The 19,156-nt window shown below is 36.6% G+C and overlaps 2 protein-coding genes across 4 annotated transcripts in view; one reads left to right on the top strand and one right to left on the bottom strand.

The window, feature by feature from the left end:
- Positions 1-269: 269 nt before the first annotated feature.
- Positions 270-14,303, top strand: LOC107675074 (protein angel homolog 2-like). 3 transcript variants are annotated; one of them, XM_016469278.1, is made up of 10 exons: positions 1,101-1,395; positions 1,897-2,381; positions 2,478-2,707; positions 2,840-2,909; positions 3,585-4,006; positions 4,094-4,202; positions 6,525-6,564; positions 7,572-7,738; positions 8,497-8,665; positions 13,834-14,303. In XM_016469278.1, the coding sequence occupies exons 1-10, from the start codon at positions 1,316-1,318 to the stop codon at positions 13,844-13,846; spliced, it is 1,785 nt and encodes a 594-aa protein (XP_016324764.1). In that variant the 5' UTR covers positions 1,101-1,315; the 3' UTR covers positions 13,847-14,303. The 3 variants fall into 3 exon arrangements, with proteins under 3 accessions (XP_016324765.1, XP_016324764.1, XP_016324763.1); XM_016469277.1 differs by lacking the exon at positions 13,834-14,303 and adding an exon at positions 8,765-9,067 and having other exon boundaries at positions 1,104-1,395; positions 8,497-8,726; XM_016469279.1 differs by lacking the exons at positions 1,101-1,395; positions 13,834-14,303 and adding an exon at positions 270-361 and having other exon boundaries at positions 8,497-9,067.
- The window catches only part of LOC107675075 (vasohibin-2-like), a 31,625-nt gene continuing 22,615 nt past the window's right edge, over positions 10,147-19,156 (bottom strand). Inside the window, exon 7 of the mRNA XM_016469280.1 lies at positions 10,147-12,786. Within this exon, the coding sequence (XP_016324766.1) occupies positions 12,717-12,786 (70 nt within the window). The 3' untranslated portion in view covers positions 10,147-12,716. The remainder of the gene's footprint in view (positions 12,787-19,156) is intronic.

Genomic DNA, 19,156 nt, shown 5'->3' with positions numbered 1-19,156 from the left:
TACATAATTGAAATGTATCCCTCTAATAGTTATATTTTGTCTATATATGATAACATCATATTTAATTTGACATATACTGTATGAATCAAAAATTAAATGCATAAATATATTTTGAAAAGGACAAACGTGCGTGACTAAAACCGCTATGTAACGCTTCGTACAAAAGTCTGTCAGTAACAAGAGCACGAACCACCACCATCCACAGACAAAGAAAGACGTGCGCCGACAATCTGAGCATTTCAATGGGACAACGACAACAAACATTTAATATCTGGATCTAAAGTTCCGCGGTGTATTTATCGCGGATTCTCATGTAAGAAACATTCAAACTGCATCATAGTTTCATCGGTAAAATGCACCGGTAAGTTAAATGAAACGCGAGCTCAACTGCTAACGCAGCCGTTTACTTATATGTGTTTCAAAACCTAATGAATACTCTGTCGATCAAGACTATAAAACGGCAATTATTGCTCAGCGTTATCATCAATATGCTCAAAACATTTACAGCGACTAACAAACTCGCTTGTGCGGGACCCTTATTTTGTTTTGTTACATCATGCTTTCCGTCACGCCTAGACCGACGAGTCTGATTCATTTCCTCTAATAGATTCTTTTGATCAGTTCATTTCACTGAACCGGCTCAAAATATTTCAGTAGTTCTTTTACGTCATGTAGTGGTCTTTGACATAGCGACAAACATATTCCATGCTTTAAAACGTTCCAATGCATCCATATGCTGCTGTGTATTACAGATTTTAGGTGACTTACTTCAGTTTGTTGCAGCCATGATTCAGTTCTTAAATAAACGGGTCATTAAAACATAATTTGCATTCATATTAAAAAACTGTATTTGAATACTTTTATAAATACTAAAAAAAAATAGTAAAATTGAAAATAGTCTGTCAAAATGCATAAATGTACATTAATACCAACTCTATTTCGTATGTGTATATAAAACTGTCTTACAATCAAAAAAGAAACATTTTCCGATGCGTTTAATTTCTGCTATTCGTTATCAAAGTAACTCACTTTTCGCGCCGTCACTCCAATGCTTATCGTTGCACAATTTGCACTCCAAACAAGCGTCGACTCACCCGTCGCTTCTCGGCTCATAGTGATTCATATAAAAGATTCGACTCAAAAGAATGATTCATTCACGAATTGGAATCCGGCACGTCTAGTGACGTCATATTCAAACGCCATCACATGTGTCTGTTGTTTTGCTAGCATGTAACAGTAACAGCTAACATTAGACGTGTTTTCACAATAGTTTTGAGTTTCACTCAGCTGAGATGGTGCTAGAAAGTGTCGTGTAATGATAAGAGGACGCTACATGCGTCGACACCATGGTCGACACACGAATGGTAACAATGTCAGACCAGGAGTTTCTCCAAAGTAAGTTCATATTTGAATTGTGAGATTTGCTTGTGGTGCTGACTGTGTTAAAATCAAAACAACATGATAATATTATCTGTTTTAATATTTTTATTTTTCTACAACACATTTAAGGAGGATTTTAATAGACAAAATTAAATTTCATTGTACTTACATTTTATTGTACTTAATTTATTGAAACATTCTGATGTATTTAATCATTTATATTTATTTTTTACATTTAATAATATAACTATAGTAACCACTGATAAAAGCATAAATTACTCATCATTTCCGTGCTTAGTTTCTATTTAAATAATGGTACTATATGGGGGGAAAATAGTTGCTTATATACATTTATAAACCCTAACTGCCATTAAAACATTAAAAAGTCTTAATAGATATTTCCAATGATTGTACAGTATTTCAGTTCACTATAGTTGGTGTTTACTGAATCCTTGTAAATATTTCAAAGATTTTACTCTGTGGTGTAATGACTGAGATTTATCTTTCCTCTTGCAGTCATCCAATGTTTAGCCGTTACCTGAACACAGTGGGCTTTCCGCCAGCTCAGACTGTTTACTACCACTGGAGACACTGTTATCAGCCTGGTCATGTATGGTGGACACAACCATCACACCTGCAGCATCGCTGGTCCTCCTTCAGCACTGTCAGACATCCCTCCAGTAGGCCCCCGCGACCTCCGGATCCATACAACTGGAGCTCCTGGAGGCAAACTGAAATACTGCCACACACTCAACCCAGACGAGGCCTTCAACTTTCTGCAGGTCTGATGGACCGCTCTAATAGCGAGCCACCAAAGAAAAGAAAGAGGAGCTCAGACTGGAGGCAGGCAGGGGAAAAATCTCAGTGCTCACCCGAGCGTTCACCTCCAAAAGGCAGCAGGAATCCAAAAGGAAGTCCTGAATGGCTACAAAATGTAACCTGCACTCCAGTTCCTCCAGGAAAATTTCCATCAAGCCCAAACCAGTCTCCATCCACACCAGGTGAATGATTTAAACTAATTTTTTATTTATATTGATGTATTGTTATTGTTGCTAATGTAGTTGTCCATAAAAAAGCCAAATCTTTTACCTCCACAGAGTTAAAGAGACATTGGGAGGATCTTTCTCACCTCTGTAATGCTGCACCATCTGTGAATGGAGGGAGACAAAAATGGCCATTTGACTTTTCTGTGATGTCCTACAATATCCTCTCACAAGATCTGCTCTGTGATAATACGTACCTTTACAGACATAGTCATCCTCCAATTCTGGATTGGCGCCATAGGTATCCAAACATCATCAAAGAGCTGGAACAGCACAGTGCTGATGTAAGTGAAGGAACCATTTGTGAATGCATTGCAGAACAACATTCATTTTATGTTTATGTTATTTATCTGTTATGTTCAGTGGACAAGAATGGATGATTTCCTTAAATATCTGCAATATCATTTTCTCTATAGATAATGTGCCTGCAGGAGGTGCAAGAGGACCACTATAAGCAACAAATCAAACCCTCACTAGAATCTTTAGGTACTTTACATCTTTGATGTCTCTTTAGGTGTCTTAGGTTTTATCAGGACTTTAGATGTTATATTTTATTCAGAATATATATACACTACTGTACAAACGTTTTTTGGTTTTTTTTGATCAAAAATACAGTAAAACTAATATTGTGAAATATTATTACAATTTAAAATAACTATTTCTATTTTAATATATTTTTAAATGTAACTTATGCCAGTGATGGTGAAGCTGAATTGTCAGCAGCCATTACTCCAGTCTTCAGTGTCACATGATCCTTCAGAAATCATGCTGATTTGATGCTCAAGAAATATTTCTTATTATTATCAATGTTAAACAGTTGTGCTGCCTAATATTTTTGTGGAAACTGATTTATTTTTTCAGGATTATTTAATGAATAGAAGGTTCAAAAGAACAGCGTCTATTTGAAATAGTTTAAAAGAGTTTCACTGAACTGTCACTTAATCAATTTAATGCTTCCTTGCTGAATAAAAGAACTGATTAATTAAAAAAGAAATATGACATTATTGTAATGGGAAAAAATTAATTAGATTGCAAAATATAATGCAATATAAAAGCATTTTCACAAGTGGACATTTGAAACATACTGTATTTATGAAACAATAAATAGTGATGAATACAGCACTTCATTTTTAATGCGGTGATCTTTTGCCCTTACAACAGGCTACCATTGTGAATACAAACGGAGAACGGGACTGAAGCCTGATGGATGTGCTGTGGTCTTCAAACGTGAGCGTTTCTCTTTAGTCTCCTGTCACCCTATAGAGTATTTCCAGCGTGGCATCCCTCTATTGGACCGTGATAATGTGGGCCTGATTGTGCTGCTGCGGCCCATTGACCCCCATTGCTCCCTCACCAACATCTGTGTGGCCAACACACATTTACTGTACAACCCTAGACGTGGGGACATTAAACTGGCCCAGCTGGCTATGCTGCTGGCAGAGATAAGCCGGGTGGCCCAGTTACCTGACAGCAACGTTTGTCCTGTTCTGCTCTGTGGAGATTTTAACTCTGTTCCTTGGTCACCCCTGTATCACTTTATTAGGGACAGCAGACTGGAATATGATGGCTTACCTATTGGGAAGGTCGAGAATTTTGCAACATTTCCTCACTCTAATTTTTTTCGGACAGTTTTGGCCTCTTTTAAATTGTCTGACTTGTTGATTTTGCAGGTGTCAGGACAGGAGGAGAACCCAAGGGGGCAGCGCATTCTAAGTGTGCCAATTTGGCCCAGATGTCTGGGCATCTCTCAGCAGTGCCTGTATGAAAGCCAAACAACAGGTCACTTTTCAGCCCTTATTACATACAGTGGGTATAGAAAATAATCACCCCCTTTTAAAATAATCACATTTTGTTGTTTTGCAGCCTAAAATGAAGACGGACACTGTTTTTGTTTTATCCAGTTTTTTATCCAAGTGAAAGATATAACACCAACATGTAAGAAAAATTTTTAAAAAACACCATCACTGAGTTGGAAAAAGGATCAGGACCTTTATTTTGATTAGCTCAGCATGAAAAGAGCTTTCCTGGAGCATTTCAGTCCTTAGTAGTGCAACTGAAGCAAACAATCAATTATGGGTGACCCATCAAAGGATCTCCGGGATAAAGTTGTGGACAGGCACAAGTCAGGAGATAGATAAAAAAAATCCAAAGGCTTTATCAATGCCTAGAAGCACAGTGAAGTCTATTATTAAGAAGTGGAAGATATTTGGTGCAACAGAGACCCTCCCTGGATCAGGACGTCACTCCAAACTGGATGAAAGAGCCAGGAGGAAACTGGTCAGAGTGGCAACCAAGAAGTCAACAGCAACTCTGAAGCAGTTGCAGGAATTCATGACAAAGAGTGGTCATTGTGTGCATGTGACAACAATATCACAAATTGTCCTCAAATGTGGCTTGTATGGGAGGGTTGCAAGTTAAAAGCCACTCCTCAAGAAAGGCCACATGCAGTCACGACTGAGCTTTGCCAAACGCACCTTGCAGATTCTGAGGCAGATGAGACTAAATTTAATTATTTGGCCTCAACACCAAACGATATGTCTGGTGGAAATCCAATACAGCTCAGTATCCATATAACAGCATTCCTACAGTAAAGCATGGAGGTGGTAATATCCTGTTATGGGATGTTTCTCTGCAGCAGGGACTGGAGCACTTGTCAGTATAGAAGGAAAAACGGATGGGGCAAAATACTGTCAAATTCTTGAGGAAAAAATGTGGCCAGAAAGTTGTCAATAGGAAGAAGGTTTACCTTCCAACATGATAATGACCCAAAGCACACAGCAAAACTGAGCACACAGTGGTTGAAGGAGAAAAAGGTGAATGTCCTTGCATGGCCTAGTCAGAGACCAGACTTAAACCCCATTGAAAATCTGTGGAATGACTTGAAGACTGCAGTCTACAAACGGTCACCATCAAATTTCACTGAACTTGAGCAGTCTGCAAAGAAGAGGGCAAATATTGCGAAGTCTAGATGTGCAAAGTTAGTAGAGACAAATGCCAACAGACTAAAGGCTGTAATTAAAGCAAAAGGTGGTTCAACAAAATACTGACACAAGGGGGTGATCCTTTTTCCAACTCAGTGATTCTATTTTTTTTTTTCCTGACATGTTGGTGTTATATCTTTCACTTGTAAGTTGCACATAAATACAGCTGAATAAAACAAAAACTGTGTCCATCTTCATTTCAGGCTGCAAAGCAACAAAATGTGTTTATTTTAAAAGGGGGTGATTCTTTTCCATACCCACTGTATAATGTAAACAGACACTAATTGGATAATAATTGCCAAGAACATTTAGAAACTTATCAGATAAATAATTTAACATTATGTTCTACAGTGTGTTGAAATGTTATTTCTAATGATCATTATATGTACTGTTCAAACGTTTGGGGTCTGAAATTTTTTTGAATGTTTTTGAAAGAAGTCTCTTATTCTTACCAAGGATGCATTTATTTGATCAAAAATACAGTCAAAACCGTAATATTGTGAAATATTATTACTATTTAAAATAACTGTTTTCTATTTTAAAGTGTAAATTATTTCTGTGATGGTAAAGCTGAATTTTTATACTCTTACTCTTCAGTCTTCAGTGTCACTTGATCCTTCAGAAATCATTCTCATATGATGATTTGGTGCTCAAGAAACATTTTATTATTATCAATGTAAACAGTTGTGCTGCTCAGTATTTTGATTCAAATGAATGTAACATTATGTAATTTTATAAATGTCTTTATGCTCACTTTTGATCAATTTAATGCATCCTTGCTGAATTAAAAAAAATAAAATAAAATCTTAGTGGCCCAAACTTTTGACCAGTTGTGTACGTTAACCATTATGGGAACTTTTTTTGCTCCTCTGCTATTAACAGTTACAGCAACTTAGAAATGTATGAATGTCATTAGATTAGATTTAAAATATCAAACCAAGTGGCATCTGAAACTAAAGGATGCAAGTCATTTTCTCAGTCATTTTATGAAATTTCATCTTATAATGTAGTATACAGTAATATTAATTTCAACAGGGACAGTCCCAGTTTTAATGTAATTTTGGAACAACTTTGAAAATTTTATGCAACTACTAACATTTAGTTTGAAATCTTTCCACAGATTCTGATTTGAGGGATTTGGAGCGGGCAGAACCGGATGGGTAAATATAAATCCATATTTCTATAGTGCCTTGCTTGATTCGGTCATGCCAGTCGCATTGATAAAAGTATTAAGTAAAGTTTCTGTAGATCTTTTGTGTTCCTTGTGTTTACATTGTTTAAAAATCCACATCGATTTATTCATATGTTGGTCCATGTGGGCACCATTATTTCGATGACGTCAAATGGTTGCACTCGGTGAGCTACTGGCGCTACCTGTTGCTATTTTTTACCGCAACACAACTCGGAATACACATCTAGGAAAATAAAATACTGATATGATGTCACATTGTGCGACTTTTTTTGGTTGTAATTTTCAGTTGAAGGGCAGCAAGAGATGTGATGTAAGTCTTCACTGCTTTCCTAGCGATAAGAAGAGGAGAAAGGAATGGGAAGATGTCTGTGGACGAATAAACTTCCTAAAGACCCGCATCTTTGTTCTCTCCACTTTAGCCCTGATGCCTTTGAGGCTTTTAGTAGACCACAGCTCAGTAGCTGACAAACGGCAGAGACAAGAAATGCTAGATGCCATCCTGGCAGGATGTAAATATGCCGACCCTTGTCATGATTCTGCAGCCACTGAAGGAGTTTCTCAGCGTGGATTTCACCCAATATCCGGGGCGTTTAGACTCCTTGTGGGAAAAAATCGATGGTGCGGCATTTGGTTTAAGCCTACGCTTATTTCCATCGTCACCTGTAAGCTCTATCAGTAGCTGTGGTCATCGTATCAGTATTTTATGTTCCGTGTTGTGTATTCTGTTGTGTATTCTCCAGTAGCTCACAGAGTGCAACCATTTGACGTCATCGAAATAATGGCGCCCCAATAGTCCAAAATATATATAAAACAATGTGGATTTTTTAAAATAACTTAAATCTTTCATGGGTTTTCTACTACATATTTAAGTAAGAGACATCTTTTACGTTATATTGAGCCATTAATTTCTTAAAACCCCGGGTTTCCTTTAAATTCTAACAGTGATTATTCTTCTCTCATGCGATCTGTTTGTAGTTTTACCAAGGCCAGCATTGAGCACTGTTTGAAGCTGACCTCTGCATACTCCCACTACCTGAAAGAGAGCAGTCAACCTGAGATCACCACATGCCACTCACGGACAGCCATCACCGTCGATTACATCTTCTACTCCGCAGCTCTGGGGGATGTGATGGCTCAAGCAGGTTCGACCATTACATTACTATTCTCTTTTAAATTCATTGGAAATAGTTGTTGTGTAATGTAGCATTTCATTTCAAATAAAAATTCCGATTATTTATTTCTGCAGCTATTGTGGTTGCTGTCACCACATAAACATGTATTTGCGTAAAAGGAACAGTTCCCTAAAAATGAACATTTGCTGAAAGTGTACTTCACCCACAAGCCATCCAAGATGTATATGAGTTTGTTTCTTCATCAGAAATTTAGCATTACTTCATTTGTTCAGCAATGGATCCTCTGCCGTGAATGGGTGCCGTTGGAATGAGAGTCCAAACAGCTGATAAAAACATCACAAGTAATCCACATGACTCCAGTCCATCAATTAATGTCTTGTGAAGGGAAAAGCTGCTTGTTTATAATAAACAAATCCATCATTAACCTCATTCTGACAGCATCCTTTCACTGCAGAGAATGCATGAGCAAGTGACATAATCGAACATTTCTCCAGATCTGTTCCCATGAAAAAATAAACTCATCTACATCTTGGATGGCCTGAGGGTGAGTACATTTTTAGCAAACTTAAATTTTTGGGTAAACTATTCCTTTAAATATCCTCAAAGTAGAAGCTGATGCCACTAGACTATCGATGTACGTGATGCATCACTGCTCCTGTAATCATGTGACTTGTGATTATGCAGTTTGCTGCAGTGCAGTACATTCAACAGCAAAATTTCTGCTGCTGCTGGTTACCATGGCACTATTTTTTCCTTCGTTTACCCAGAATGCAGTGTGCCACCAGAGAAGGGTCTGCAGCTCCTGGGCAGGTTATCCCTGGTGGGGGAAGATGAACTGCAGAAGGTTAACGGTCTTCCCAACCAGCACAACTCCTCTGACCACCTGCCGCTTTTGACACGTTTCCGTCTGCACCCTCGAGCTGAACAAAAGCATTTGCAAGTATCATAAAGCCTTTAATATGTTTGTAGCCAGAGATGGAACATTTTTCTAACAAACTCACAAAAAAAAAAAAAAAAAAAGTTCTCATGTTTGTTTCACACCAGCAAAAAATGTCATGACTCACAGATTCTCTTGAGACAGTCTATAACAAACTTGAAGCAGAAGTGGAATAACTTGTCTAAGTTATTGATAACTGATTTACCCAGTGCATTATGGAATGGTGACATGCACACTGTAATCAATAAATTAGGGATTTTTTATTATGAAAAATGGCAGCTTTGACAATAAGCATGTCATTTGAAGATCAAATTTTTTTTTTTCCAGGCTTTACAAGTTAACTATTTCGGACTGGCATCATTTTATAGATTATAAGAAGGTGAAAAATAATAAATGATTTTATCTTCAAGCAGTTATTTGTGTAGTATTTTATTGTGTTGCTCTTTATTTAGCAAAAAATGTACAGTGGGGTCATTAAAGCAAAGGGCAACATGCTGAATACAGCGAAATTCTGAAATTCATGTATTTTCAAATTGTTGTGCTGATATTATATTTTATAATTAAATTATTTGAAAAGTAAAATAGGAGCATTTTACTAATGGTAATAATTATCAGTGTTATTTTAGTATCATATTCTATTTAACATCTTTTAAAGTAGTTTTTATTTTAGCTCTTTTCATTTTGATTTTAAAGCTTTAGTAATTTTGTTGTTTTGTAATTTTTATTGATATTTTTATGAATTTTTATTTCAGTTTTAGTTATTGTACTACATCAAGTTCAACTAAGTAAAATGTGAAATTTTGACAACTAGTTTAAATAAATTTAATTGATTTATTCATTCATTCAGTTTCAAGCCTGTTCCCACATCTAATTCTTATGACTTTGCAACTGAAATGTACATTACAGTTTGAATATATTCTGAAAGTGAAGGGAAAACTTGCTGACAGCGGCAGTTACTTTCTGAGGTTGTTTCGTAAGGATTTGATAAAGAATTCAGCGGTATTTCTGGATTATTAAAATCCAGATGATAAGACGCTGAACTTCTAGGGTGTTCTTTGACCGACCTGGGATATTTTCTCTAGGCGCGAGACAATAGTGGGTGTTCTAGGAGGCCTTTTATCTTGGGAGTAGAGATGAAAAATGAAGGATTTTTGGTAAATCCTCCGGGGCTCTATTCATGTGTGACGCTGTCTTTGTAAACAGATTAATGCGGGCATATTCCCTCCGTACAGACAGAGACTTCACTCAGGCTGCGTTCTGTAACTGTGGCTGTGAGATTTAGGGCAATGCTGATGTTACATCACCTGGTTTAATCTCAGAGCTTCTCTTTTGCAAGAGCAGATCCTTGGCCCACAGAGAGGAGTGCGTTTGTTGAGTTTTCACTGCTAAGGTATGGGTAATGTACAGTCAGCCGGTCAGTAGTATCGCAACATAAACGAGTTTATTAAATGGAAAATAAATAAATACGTGAACATAAATTTCTGCTATGAAAAGTATTAATACTTATACTCTTAAGTCTGAAATCAGTTTCGATATCAAATCAAGCGATAATTGAGACGCAAAATGGCATCGGTTGCGTTACACCGGATTGTCAAGATCAGAATCGAGTATTCCAGAGAACCGCGAAAATAAGCACAGTGAACGGCCCAATCACAGACTTACAGAAAAACAATAGATTTTATTAAAACATGCTACAGAGGAATGAACAAATTACATTAATGTTTCATCATGGGGGAACTGAGGTGACCCAAAAACAAATTTATGACAGAAAAGAGGACTGATGGTGCAAGCTGAGGTAAGGCTTACGAAAAATGTGTATAAGACAGTTGAGGGTTAAATGGATCCTTATTTAGGCGAATACATTTATAATACGAAAAATATGAACAGAAAACTGAGGACAAGTTGAGGTCTTCATAATGAGTCACATCATTAACTTTCTTGCTGAGAAAAACATTTCCTTTAAAATTGATTATTTATCATTCATCTAACTTGATTGTATTTTCAGGCAAGCCCGCATTTAAGACATGGAAACCAAAATTCTATCTACAATCTCATGACTATTCATTTCACTTATGAATTGTGATATGAATTTTGGTAATGCATACCATTAAACGTATCTTGTAACGGAGATAAACTCACTTTCTAATCATTGTGCTACAGAAACGTAAATTTAATGTGCTCTTTAATCATAAAAAAAAGAGTCAGTGCTAAAATAATAGAATTTTATAATAATGGGTAAAATGTCTCATCTTAGCACCTTTGAGGGGAGATCACTGCATTTCCTTAAAACCAGAAAGCCATTTACAAACTAAAACATTTTTGTCTGCCATAAAGTTTCACTCACAATTTCACACATCCGATTAGTTAAACAAACAAGAAGTTATAAATTATAGAAATCAGTAACAATGTGGTGTTCTTCAGCAGCAGACCGCTTCTCTCCCAGAAAGGGTCTGAGCAATTCAACATGGTACATTAGATATGTCATTGAAACTCATGACCTTTCATCTTCATGTGACTGGGATGAAACCTTCAGCCCTATGGATGATTTGGACATATTCAATGGTCTGGCACTTGTGTGGTTTGGTAGCTTTTGATAGAAAGCTGGTACCAATTACAAGGCAGAATGAGCTAGCTATAATGTGGTAGTTTAGTCAATAGCACCCAATAAGCATCGTTCAGAGAGGAACCGCTCACACAACCCATGAAGAATTGGTAACAATGTCACTGCTACAATTTTAAAGACAGGTCTGCTGTCAAGAAGGACGGATTGGCAGACCTTCTCCATGTGCATAGCTTAATCTCATGAGGTGAGAAAATTCAAAGTGATATGCTGTTGATAAAGAGGGATTGATAAAGGGGACAGGGACACAGTGATGGAAAAAATATGAGATGGGAGTAAAATGTACATTTCAATGATTTTGCGTTCCCCAGCAAAACTTTTGCATTCTCTCAAGAAACACTCTTGTAAGTTTTGCTGAGAAACTGAGCGGTTGATCGCTTTTGTAAAAGTATTGCTCTCCCCCCCAAGAAACTTTTATATCCTAAAAATTATATTTCAATGTCGCAAAAGTATCACATTCCCTCAATAAACTTTGCGTTCGCTGGAAAAAGCATTGAAAAATAGTTTTCTCTCCCACTTAATATTTAAAAATATTAAGTGGGAGCATCACCATGTCCTTTTAGGACAGAGATGCTCAAAAAACAAAACCACAAAATACTGTACTGGTTTAACAACCGGTAAAAAAAAAAAAAAAAAATTCTCTACAACTGCAACCGACATTTTTATGAGAAAATAAAAACCGTACAAAGCCTTCAATGTAAGGTGACGTCAAACCTTAGTCAATAAATCATGTCCATTCCTTCCATATCACAGGAGCGTTTGGGACTGTATGCAGGTAACAAAAAAAAAAAACAAAAAAAAAAGTAAAGTGGATTGAATACAGTTCTTGTGGGCAGAATGAGTAGCTCTCTGAAGCTTAGGTCCCTTGTGTCCTTGCACTTCTGGCAAAAAAAAGCTTATGTCTTCTCTCCTCCAGCCCAGTCAGCCTCCAAAACTACCAGCAGCACAGCACGAGGCACTGAGGTTTACATCTCTCTGCCAAGCACAATCCATTCACACTCCAGCTCTCACTGCTTGTGGACATTCTGTCCTAAAATAGAGCCTTTTCCCCAAATTTCCATATTTGCTTGAATATTTCAGTCAGTTCACAACTTTTTTTTGTCTTCTAAAATGCTTGACAATTACTAGGGTAAAAACATTTTTAAAGCAAAATTAATATCCTTCGCTCTTAAACGTTCCACTATTAAAAAAAATGTTATGGCTGGAAAAGGAACATCATATTCTGTTAAAAACATTTTTTTAAATCACTTTTAACTTTTGCTGTTGACTAAGAAGGGCACCAAATGCTCTCTCTAACATGAAAGTACAACAATAAATATGTTCAATATCCTGTACAGTTCACAATGTGCATTAAATAGTGTTTAAAAACATCTTCAGTGGATCTGACTGAGGGGGGACGTGTGGAGGATAAAGCTGGTACGTTTAGTGTCTTAGATGCGGATCTGGTAGCCATCACTGAGGGTGCTGAGCTCTGCTGGCTTTCTGTCCAGTGCTGCTGGCCTGCAAAGAAACATGTTTAGGTTAGCTTCATTTTAGAGATTATTGTTGCGCAAATATGCTGAACCTTTTGGTTCATGGATGAATTGTTTTAGAGCAGAATTAACCACATTAGTAAGAGTGTAAGAAGGCCCAAAAAAATAAAATTAATATACAGTACATATTATTTTAATAAATTATATAATTGGGTAAAAAAATATACATAAAAAATGTAATAAATAAAAAATGCAAAATAAACAACATATTGATATACATAACCATTCAAAAGTTTGGGCTCTATGATTTTTTTATTGTTTTTGAAAGTAGTCTCACCAAGGCTGGATATATTTGATCAAAAATACAGTAAAAACAGTAATATTGTAAAATATTATTATAATTTAAAATAGCTGTTTCTATTTTGATCTATATTTAAAATGTAATTTATTTTTGTGATGCAATGTGGAATTTTTGTCTAGTATTCAGTCACACGATCCTTCAGAAATCATTCTAATATGCTGAGAAACATGTCCTATTATTATCAATGTTTAAAACAGCTGAGCTGCTTAATATTTTAGTGGAAACCTTTTTTCCAGCATTCTTTCATGAATTTAAAGTAAAAAAAAAAAAAAAAAACAGCATTTATTTGAAATAGAAATTAATAGCTTTTGATCAATTTAATGCATCCTTGCTGTATAAAAGTAAAAAAAAAAAAGGGTCTCACTGAGCCCAAAACTTTTGAGCAGTAGTGTAAAAATACAAAATAATAAAAATATTAAGGACACAATCTTACATTAAAGTTCTGTTGTTAAGCAAATTCAACCTTCCGCTACAAAATATAGTCCCTGACAAATAAACCTACCTAGTTTACTTTAAATATTGAGCAAATTACATTTTAGACACAATATGGCCAGCTAATTTCTTTTACTTTTGCTCTCTTGTTAACACAATCAAGTGGATTGATACAAACACTAAAAATGTCAAGTGCTGTTAGATAAACAGTCCATGGACAATAACTAACTGTTGTTTTAGTCTATCACTAATTTGAATCTCACACCTTTTTTTATCCCACAGGTTTATTTGCTGAGATAAATCGCATTAATGTTCAACCACCACTTTCAGTCCAGCTGAGAACACAGAGCTGCTGAAGAACAAAGTGCTCCATCACAGACCTCCAGCACAGCCGTAACTGTTGTTGCCATCAAAGGTCTATCACATTTTCCCTTCCACTATTCACTTTTATGCTACTACTCTTGTAAACAAATCAATAGGCCTCCATGTTCTTTTGACTGATGTGGGCTATTTGAAGCATGTGCTTCAACGCCAGGTGATCAATCGCACAGCAGTGCCAAGGCAGGTCCTCTCCAGCTCTGCCTTTTACAATTCCTTCCTTCATAAAAGACTAAGAATGAAAGTTTCTCAGGCAAACATTAGTGTTACCAAATAAATGTAAATAGATTTGTCATTGCAGGAAACCACAACCACAATAGCAGCCTTATGATTAGTCAAAACAAACACTCTTTTATATCTCAACCCTAAGACACATAACTGATCAAATATATAATAAGTTATATAATAAGTCTCTTATGTTCACCAAGGTTTCACTTATTACAAATACAGTAAAAACAGTAATATTGTGACTTTTTTTTTTAATTATCAGTCTTGGTTTGGCTAATATTAGAGACAAATACTAAGAATTATTTTTCCCAATGCACTTTTTTGACAGCTGAAGAACAACCTTTAGGAAGAATAACGCAAACTCCGAACTCTGGAGAGAATCACATGCATATTTTCATTTTATCTTCTGGGTGTTTCTGGTCTTTAATGATGGACAGAAAATTGTGGTGAGAAAAACAGCAGGGAATGGGACTGCAGAGCTTGAAGTGAGAATTTTCATCTATTTTGTAAATGTGAGTTATAGATCTTATTAAAACTTTTTTGACCTTGTAATTTTTAATTAAAACATAATTGGATCTTTTTCTCTGATGACGTATGCAGGACTTTTCCAATCGTTCAGTCCACTTATATTCCCCTTCTTTTTACAACTGACTGCAAGCTCACATTCAGATCTGCGTCCATCCAATAAACTAACATTGCAAAGAACCAAGTTCCAACCTTACATTTTTTTTACTTTTTCAATAATCTGCTTCACTGAGATAAATGTCAATACGGAAGAAATTTGCCGCTACACTGTAAAAAAGATTTTTCAAAGTTGTAAATAAAACAGATCACAGGAGTACATTTAACAAGAAAAGTCTTTAGTCTTTACTTTAAAAAGTCATGTTTAATTCAATGTTTTACTTGCCATTTTCTGTAATTAACTGTCAAATTTAATATCAAATTCTGAGTGAAACATTTGACACCAAATTTTAAAGGGAAACGTCTTTGTTTGGGCTTCCGAAAGCGGATGATGTCACGGAAATAGTGGTTGCAATTTATTTTTTAACTCTGTCCCTGAGCAATATAACGCCAATTTGCTATTGTGTGCTGCGCATTTTACTGAGGACAGCTTCCACATCACGAGTGAGTAGTGCCGGATTAAGTTTTTGTTGAAAGACGGAGCAAGGGGCGGGGCAGTACTGAAACACCGTCTAAGCTGTTCGCCAATCACAACACACTGGGACAGCTAACCAATCACAACACATTTTGTTTTTCGGAGGCGGACCTTCATCAAAGCCGGAACTAATCGAGCCGTTTGTGCCAGGATGGGGAGAAAGGTATTTTAATAATGTAAATTATGTGAAAAATAATGCGTTTTTCGAACCACCAAGCATGAGAGCATGTTCTAGTACACCCCCAAAACAAAATCAAGACTTTGTAAAAGAGCATAATAGGACCCCTTTAAGTACTTCCATTTTATTGCAACCTTAAAGAAACACAAAGTAAATTCTGCCATTATTTCTGTCAATGTTTACTCTCATGTCACTGCAAAGCCATATTATTATGGCTTTGTTATAACTGTTAGTTCCTCCATAAACACAGAAAAACACAAAAATATGATTTTTGTACACAAAAAAAGCCATACAACAACGGTTTACACATGAACCTTTTGGGCAATTTTGGTTTGTTCCTCACACAAACGTATATGGTTTAAACTTATATGGTTTCAGTAGACTATTTCAGTAAGTTCTCTGGACTCCTTTTAAAGGAACACTCCACTATTTTTGAAAATAGGATCTGATCACTGAATCTGATTAGACCGTTAGCATCTCGCTCAAAAATGACCAAAGAGTTTCTATATTTTTCCTATTTAAAACTTGATTCTTCTGTAGTTACATCGTATACCAAGACCGACGGAAAATGAAAAGTTGCGATTTTCTAGGCCGATGCACATGGTACGGCAGCAAAGTTCCTTGATTATTACGCCGGAATGAGAGTATAGTTCCTAGCCATATCGGCCTAGAAAATCACAACTTTTCATTTTCCGTCTGTCTTAGTACACGATGTAACTACAGAAGAGTCAAGTTTTAAATAGGAAAAATATAGAAACTCTTTGGTCATTTTTGAGTGAGATGTTAACGGTCTAATCAGATTCAATGATCTATTTGTTTCTTTTGTTTGCTTGTTTTTGTCCTTTTGGGAGTTTATGACAGTTGTGGTCATTAGTTACCTGATAAGAGCTACAGTTACCAGTGTTGGGGAAAGTTACTTTTAAAAGTAATTCATTACAATATTGCGTTACTCCATAAAAAAGTAACTAGTTACTTTTCATGGAAAGTAATGCATTACGTTACTTTTGCATTACTTTTTGTCACGTGAGCTGGGCTTGCATATTTTTAAAAACAAAAAGCCCAAAAGTGATATTTATTTCTCTCAACACAGGGACAGGAGAGCTGTCAGTGAATAAATGAGAAAACAAAGTAACTTGTGTTACTTATTTTAAAAAGTAACTTTTTTTAATTAAAAGTAATGCGTTACTTGAAAAAAGTAATCTAATAGCGTAACTCGTGTTACTTGTAATGCGTTACCCCAACATTGGAAGTTAAATCTTAAAGAATTACATTAAGACTCTTCAACAAAGCCTCATTTTGTATCCTATAAAACACAATACACAGCATACATGTTTGAAACAACATGAGGCTGAGTAAATAATGACAGAATATTCATTTTCAGATGAACTGTCCCTTTAAGAGATTTATTTGTATAAGAGGTGTAGTATTTGTATAAGACGTTTCCTTTTGAGAGCTTCAGGGACTGTCACATGCTGCATGTCTGCAGGGGATTTTATGACAGTGGCAAAACCTCATAATCATCAGCTGTAGAACTGTGGGGGAGTTGGAGAGCAGATTCAGCGTGACTTCATTTCGTAACTTTATAATTCTTTCCACTATAAGTGAATGAACAAACTCATCTGCCAAGAGATGCATTTGCTGTGCAGTTCCTCAGGGTAACTGAGGGTGATGCTGACGTTAAATGTGTGCTGTGTTTCAGCTGCTGCTCAGTAATTAACATCTCAGATCATGTGACAGGAAGGTGCTATGGAACACAGCAAAAATAGCTCCGATTGGGAAGCAGGAGGTCCACAGATTTGAAGTCTAAACTTTAGTATCATTTCATGCCTTGTGCGGTTCATCCTATCATCTTAGAGGTACATTAGTTTGACTAAATAATTACAGCATTGTGAGACACAACAATCAAGAGTTATTTTTTTAGACGTGTCAAAAGAAGCACTACAATACAACATGTAATTAAACGAAACTCAACGGCTCAAGCTTGAACACACATAGGGGACGTTGCTGTGGTATTTTTAAATTGCTTAACAAACATACTCTAGATGAGCGTCTTTGATGGTTGTGATGGGGCTTGCTGTATTTTTCAGCATCTTACTTCGTTTCAAGACATCAAGGACTTAAGCACTTAAGTAAAATGTGGGGTTTTTTTTCAATTTCAGTAAAATTATAAAACCTGAAAAGGTAAGTTTATACCAAACACAGCAAAAACACACTAATCTTCACAACTAAACATAGTTCAGGGATCTGAATCAGTGAATCATTTTTTTTTTTAAATCTGTTTTATCTGTTCATTTACATGAACCGTCTGAATGAATCGATTCACTTGAATTAACTGGCATTTCGAACACTACATAAGACCATTGAATCATTGAGGACTGTTTAGGATGAACTAGTCCTGTTTAGGATGAACTAGTTATATACAGTATATATATATATAAGAATAGACCATTTAGGACAAACCGATTCACTACAACGAATCAGAATTCACTATCAAATTCAGAAGTCACTTTCAAATTAAGCAGCTTTCTGTCAACGCGCAACCAACTTAAGCCCGTGGCAAATTCTGTATGGAGAAATCTTTTGCTCCTACGTGAAATTCACAATCATATGTATTTCGTCAGCTAAAATTCGCAGAGCATTGACAAACACACATGCAAACTAAAGCACAGCAGCTTTAACTTGATCCGGTGCTTCAGAGGATTTAGTTACATCATCAGACGCTGAGCTCTGAAATGCTAAAACATAAACAGGACCTTCTGATTATCACTGTATGTTTATGCAGAAGGATTATTCATTGGTTCATTTCAGCATGACGTCAATGAAGCCCGCATCCACCACAGCTGTTGCGCATTGGACTCGCATCCTATTAGAGCGAACGCCAGCCCAGTGTACTGCCCGAGGGCAGCTTGTACTGACAGCAGAGGAGTGTCACATCAGCTGCAAGTGTTTAAAACGCCACTTTGCTTAAATAATTACCCCTAACTCCCTGCTCTAGGTCTTTTTTCCCACAGCTTAGGGATCCCTATGTATATATGTCTTTCTAAAACGACCACTTCTTTCAGAGAGGAAGCTTTGCTATCTACCACTATGTCACTTTTTATGACTCTCTTCTTAGTAGATACAGTGCACTGCCTATATTTCCCAGGGGCGGCACTAAAAAGAAAGGAACCTTATTTCCTCAACACCACAGACAAAAGCAGCCCGAAGTCTCACTTGTAAAGTGATCAGTAGAGCTAAAAGGGGCTATCTGCTCCACTCGGCACAATAAAAGAGCTTCTCCACCAGTATTTGCGCTGCACTGCTATAGACACTTTGAATCCATAAGTCAAGCACCTGGACGAGAGGAACAGGGTTGTGCTTTAGTAATACGAGAAGCGGCCAACCATGTGCTGCTAGAAGAGATTAATCAACGGATTGCCAGCACCTGCTTCACAGTGTCACCATCACAGCTCTAATGAGAATACACTGGGTTAAAGTTTTTTTAAACTTTTGCATTCGCCTAGAAACACACAGCGTCTCCCTGACATGGCTGCTTCAACACTAACTGCGGTTACTGAAACCACGCCTTCTTTCTTTGCGTGAACATTTGGGCAGCATTATGCAAATATTTCCACATAGTGAGGTAGATATGTGGGGGCGTGTTAGAACGAGCCGTTTTAGGGGGG

This window comes from Sinocyclocheilus anshuiensis, unplaced genomic scaffold, assembly GCF_001515605.1.
Source record: "Sinocyclocheilus anshuiensis isolate Anshui unplaced genomic scaffold, SAMN03320099.WGS_v1.1 scaffold776, whole genome shotgun sequence".
NCBI classification, from domain to species: Eukaryota; Metazoa; Chordata; class Actinopteri; order Cypriniformes; family Cyprinidae; genus Sinocyclocheilus; species Sinocyclocheilus anshuiensis.
This window is presented reverse-complemented; position numbering and strand designations above follow the sequence as displayed.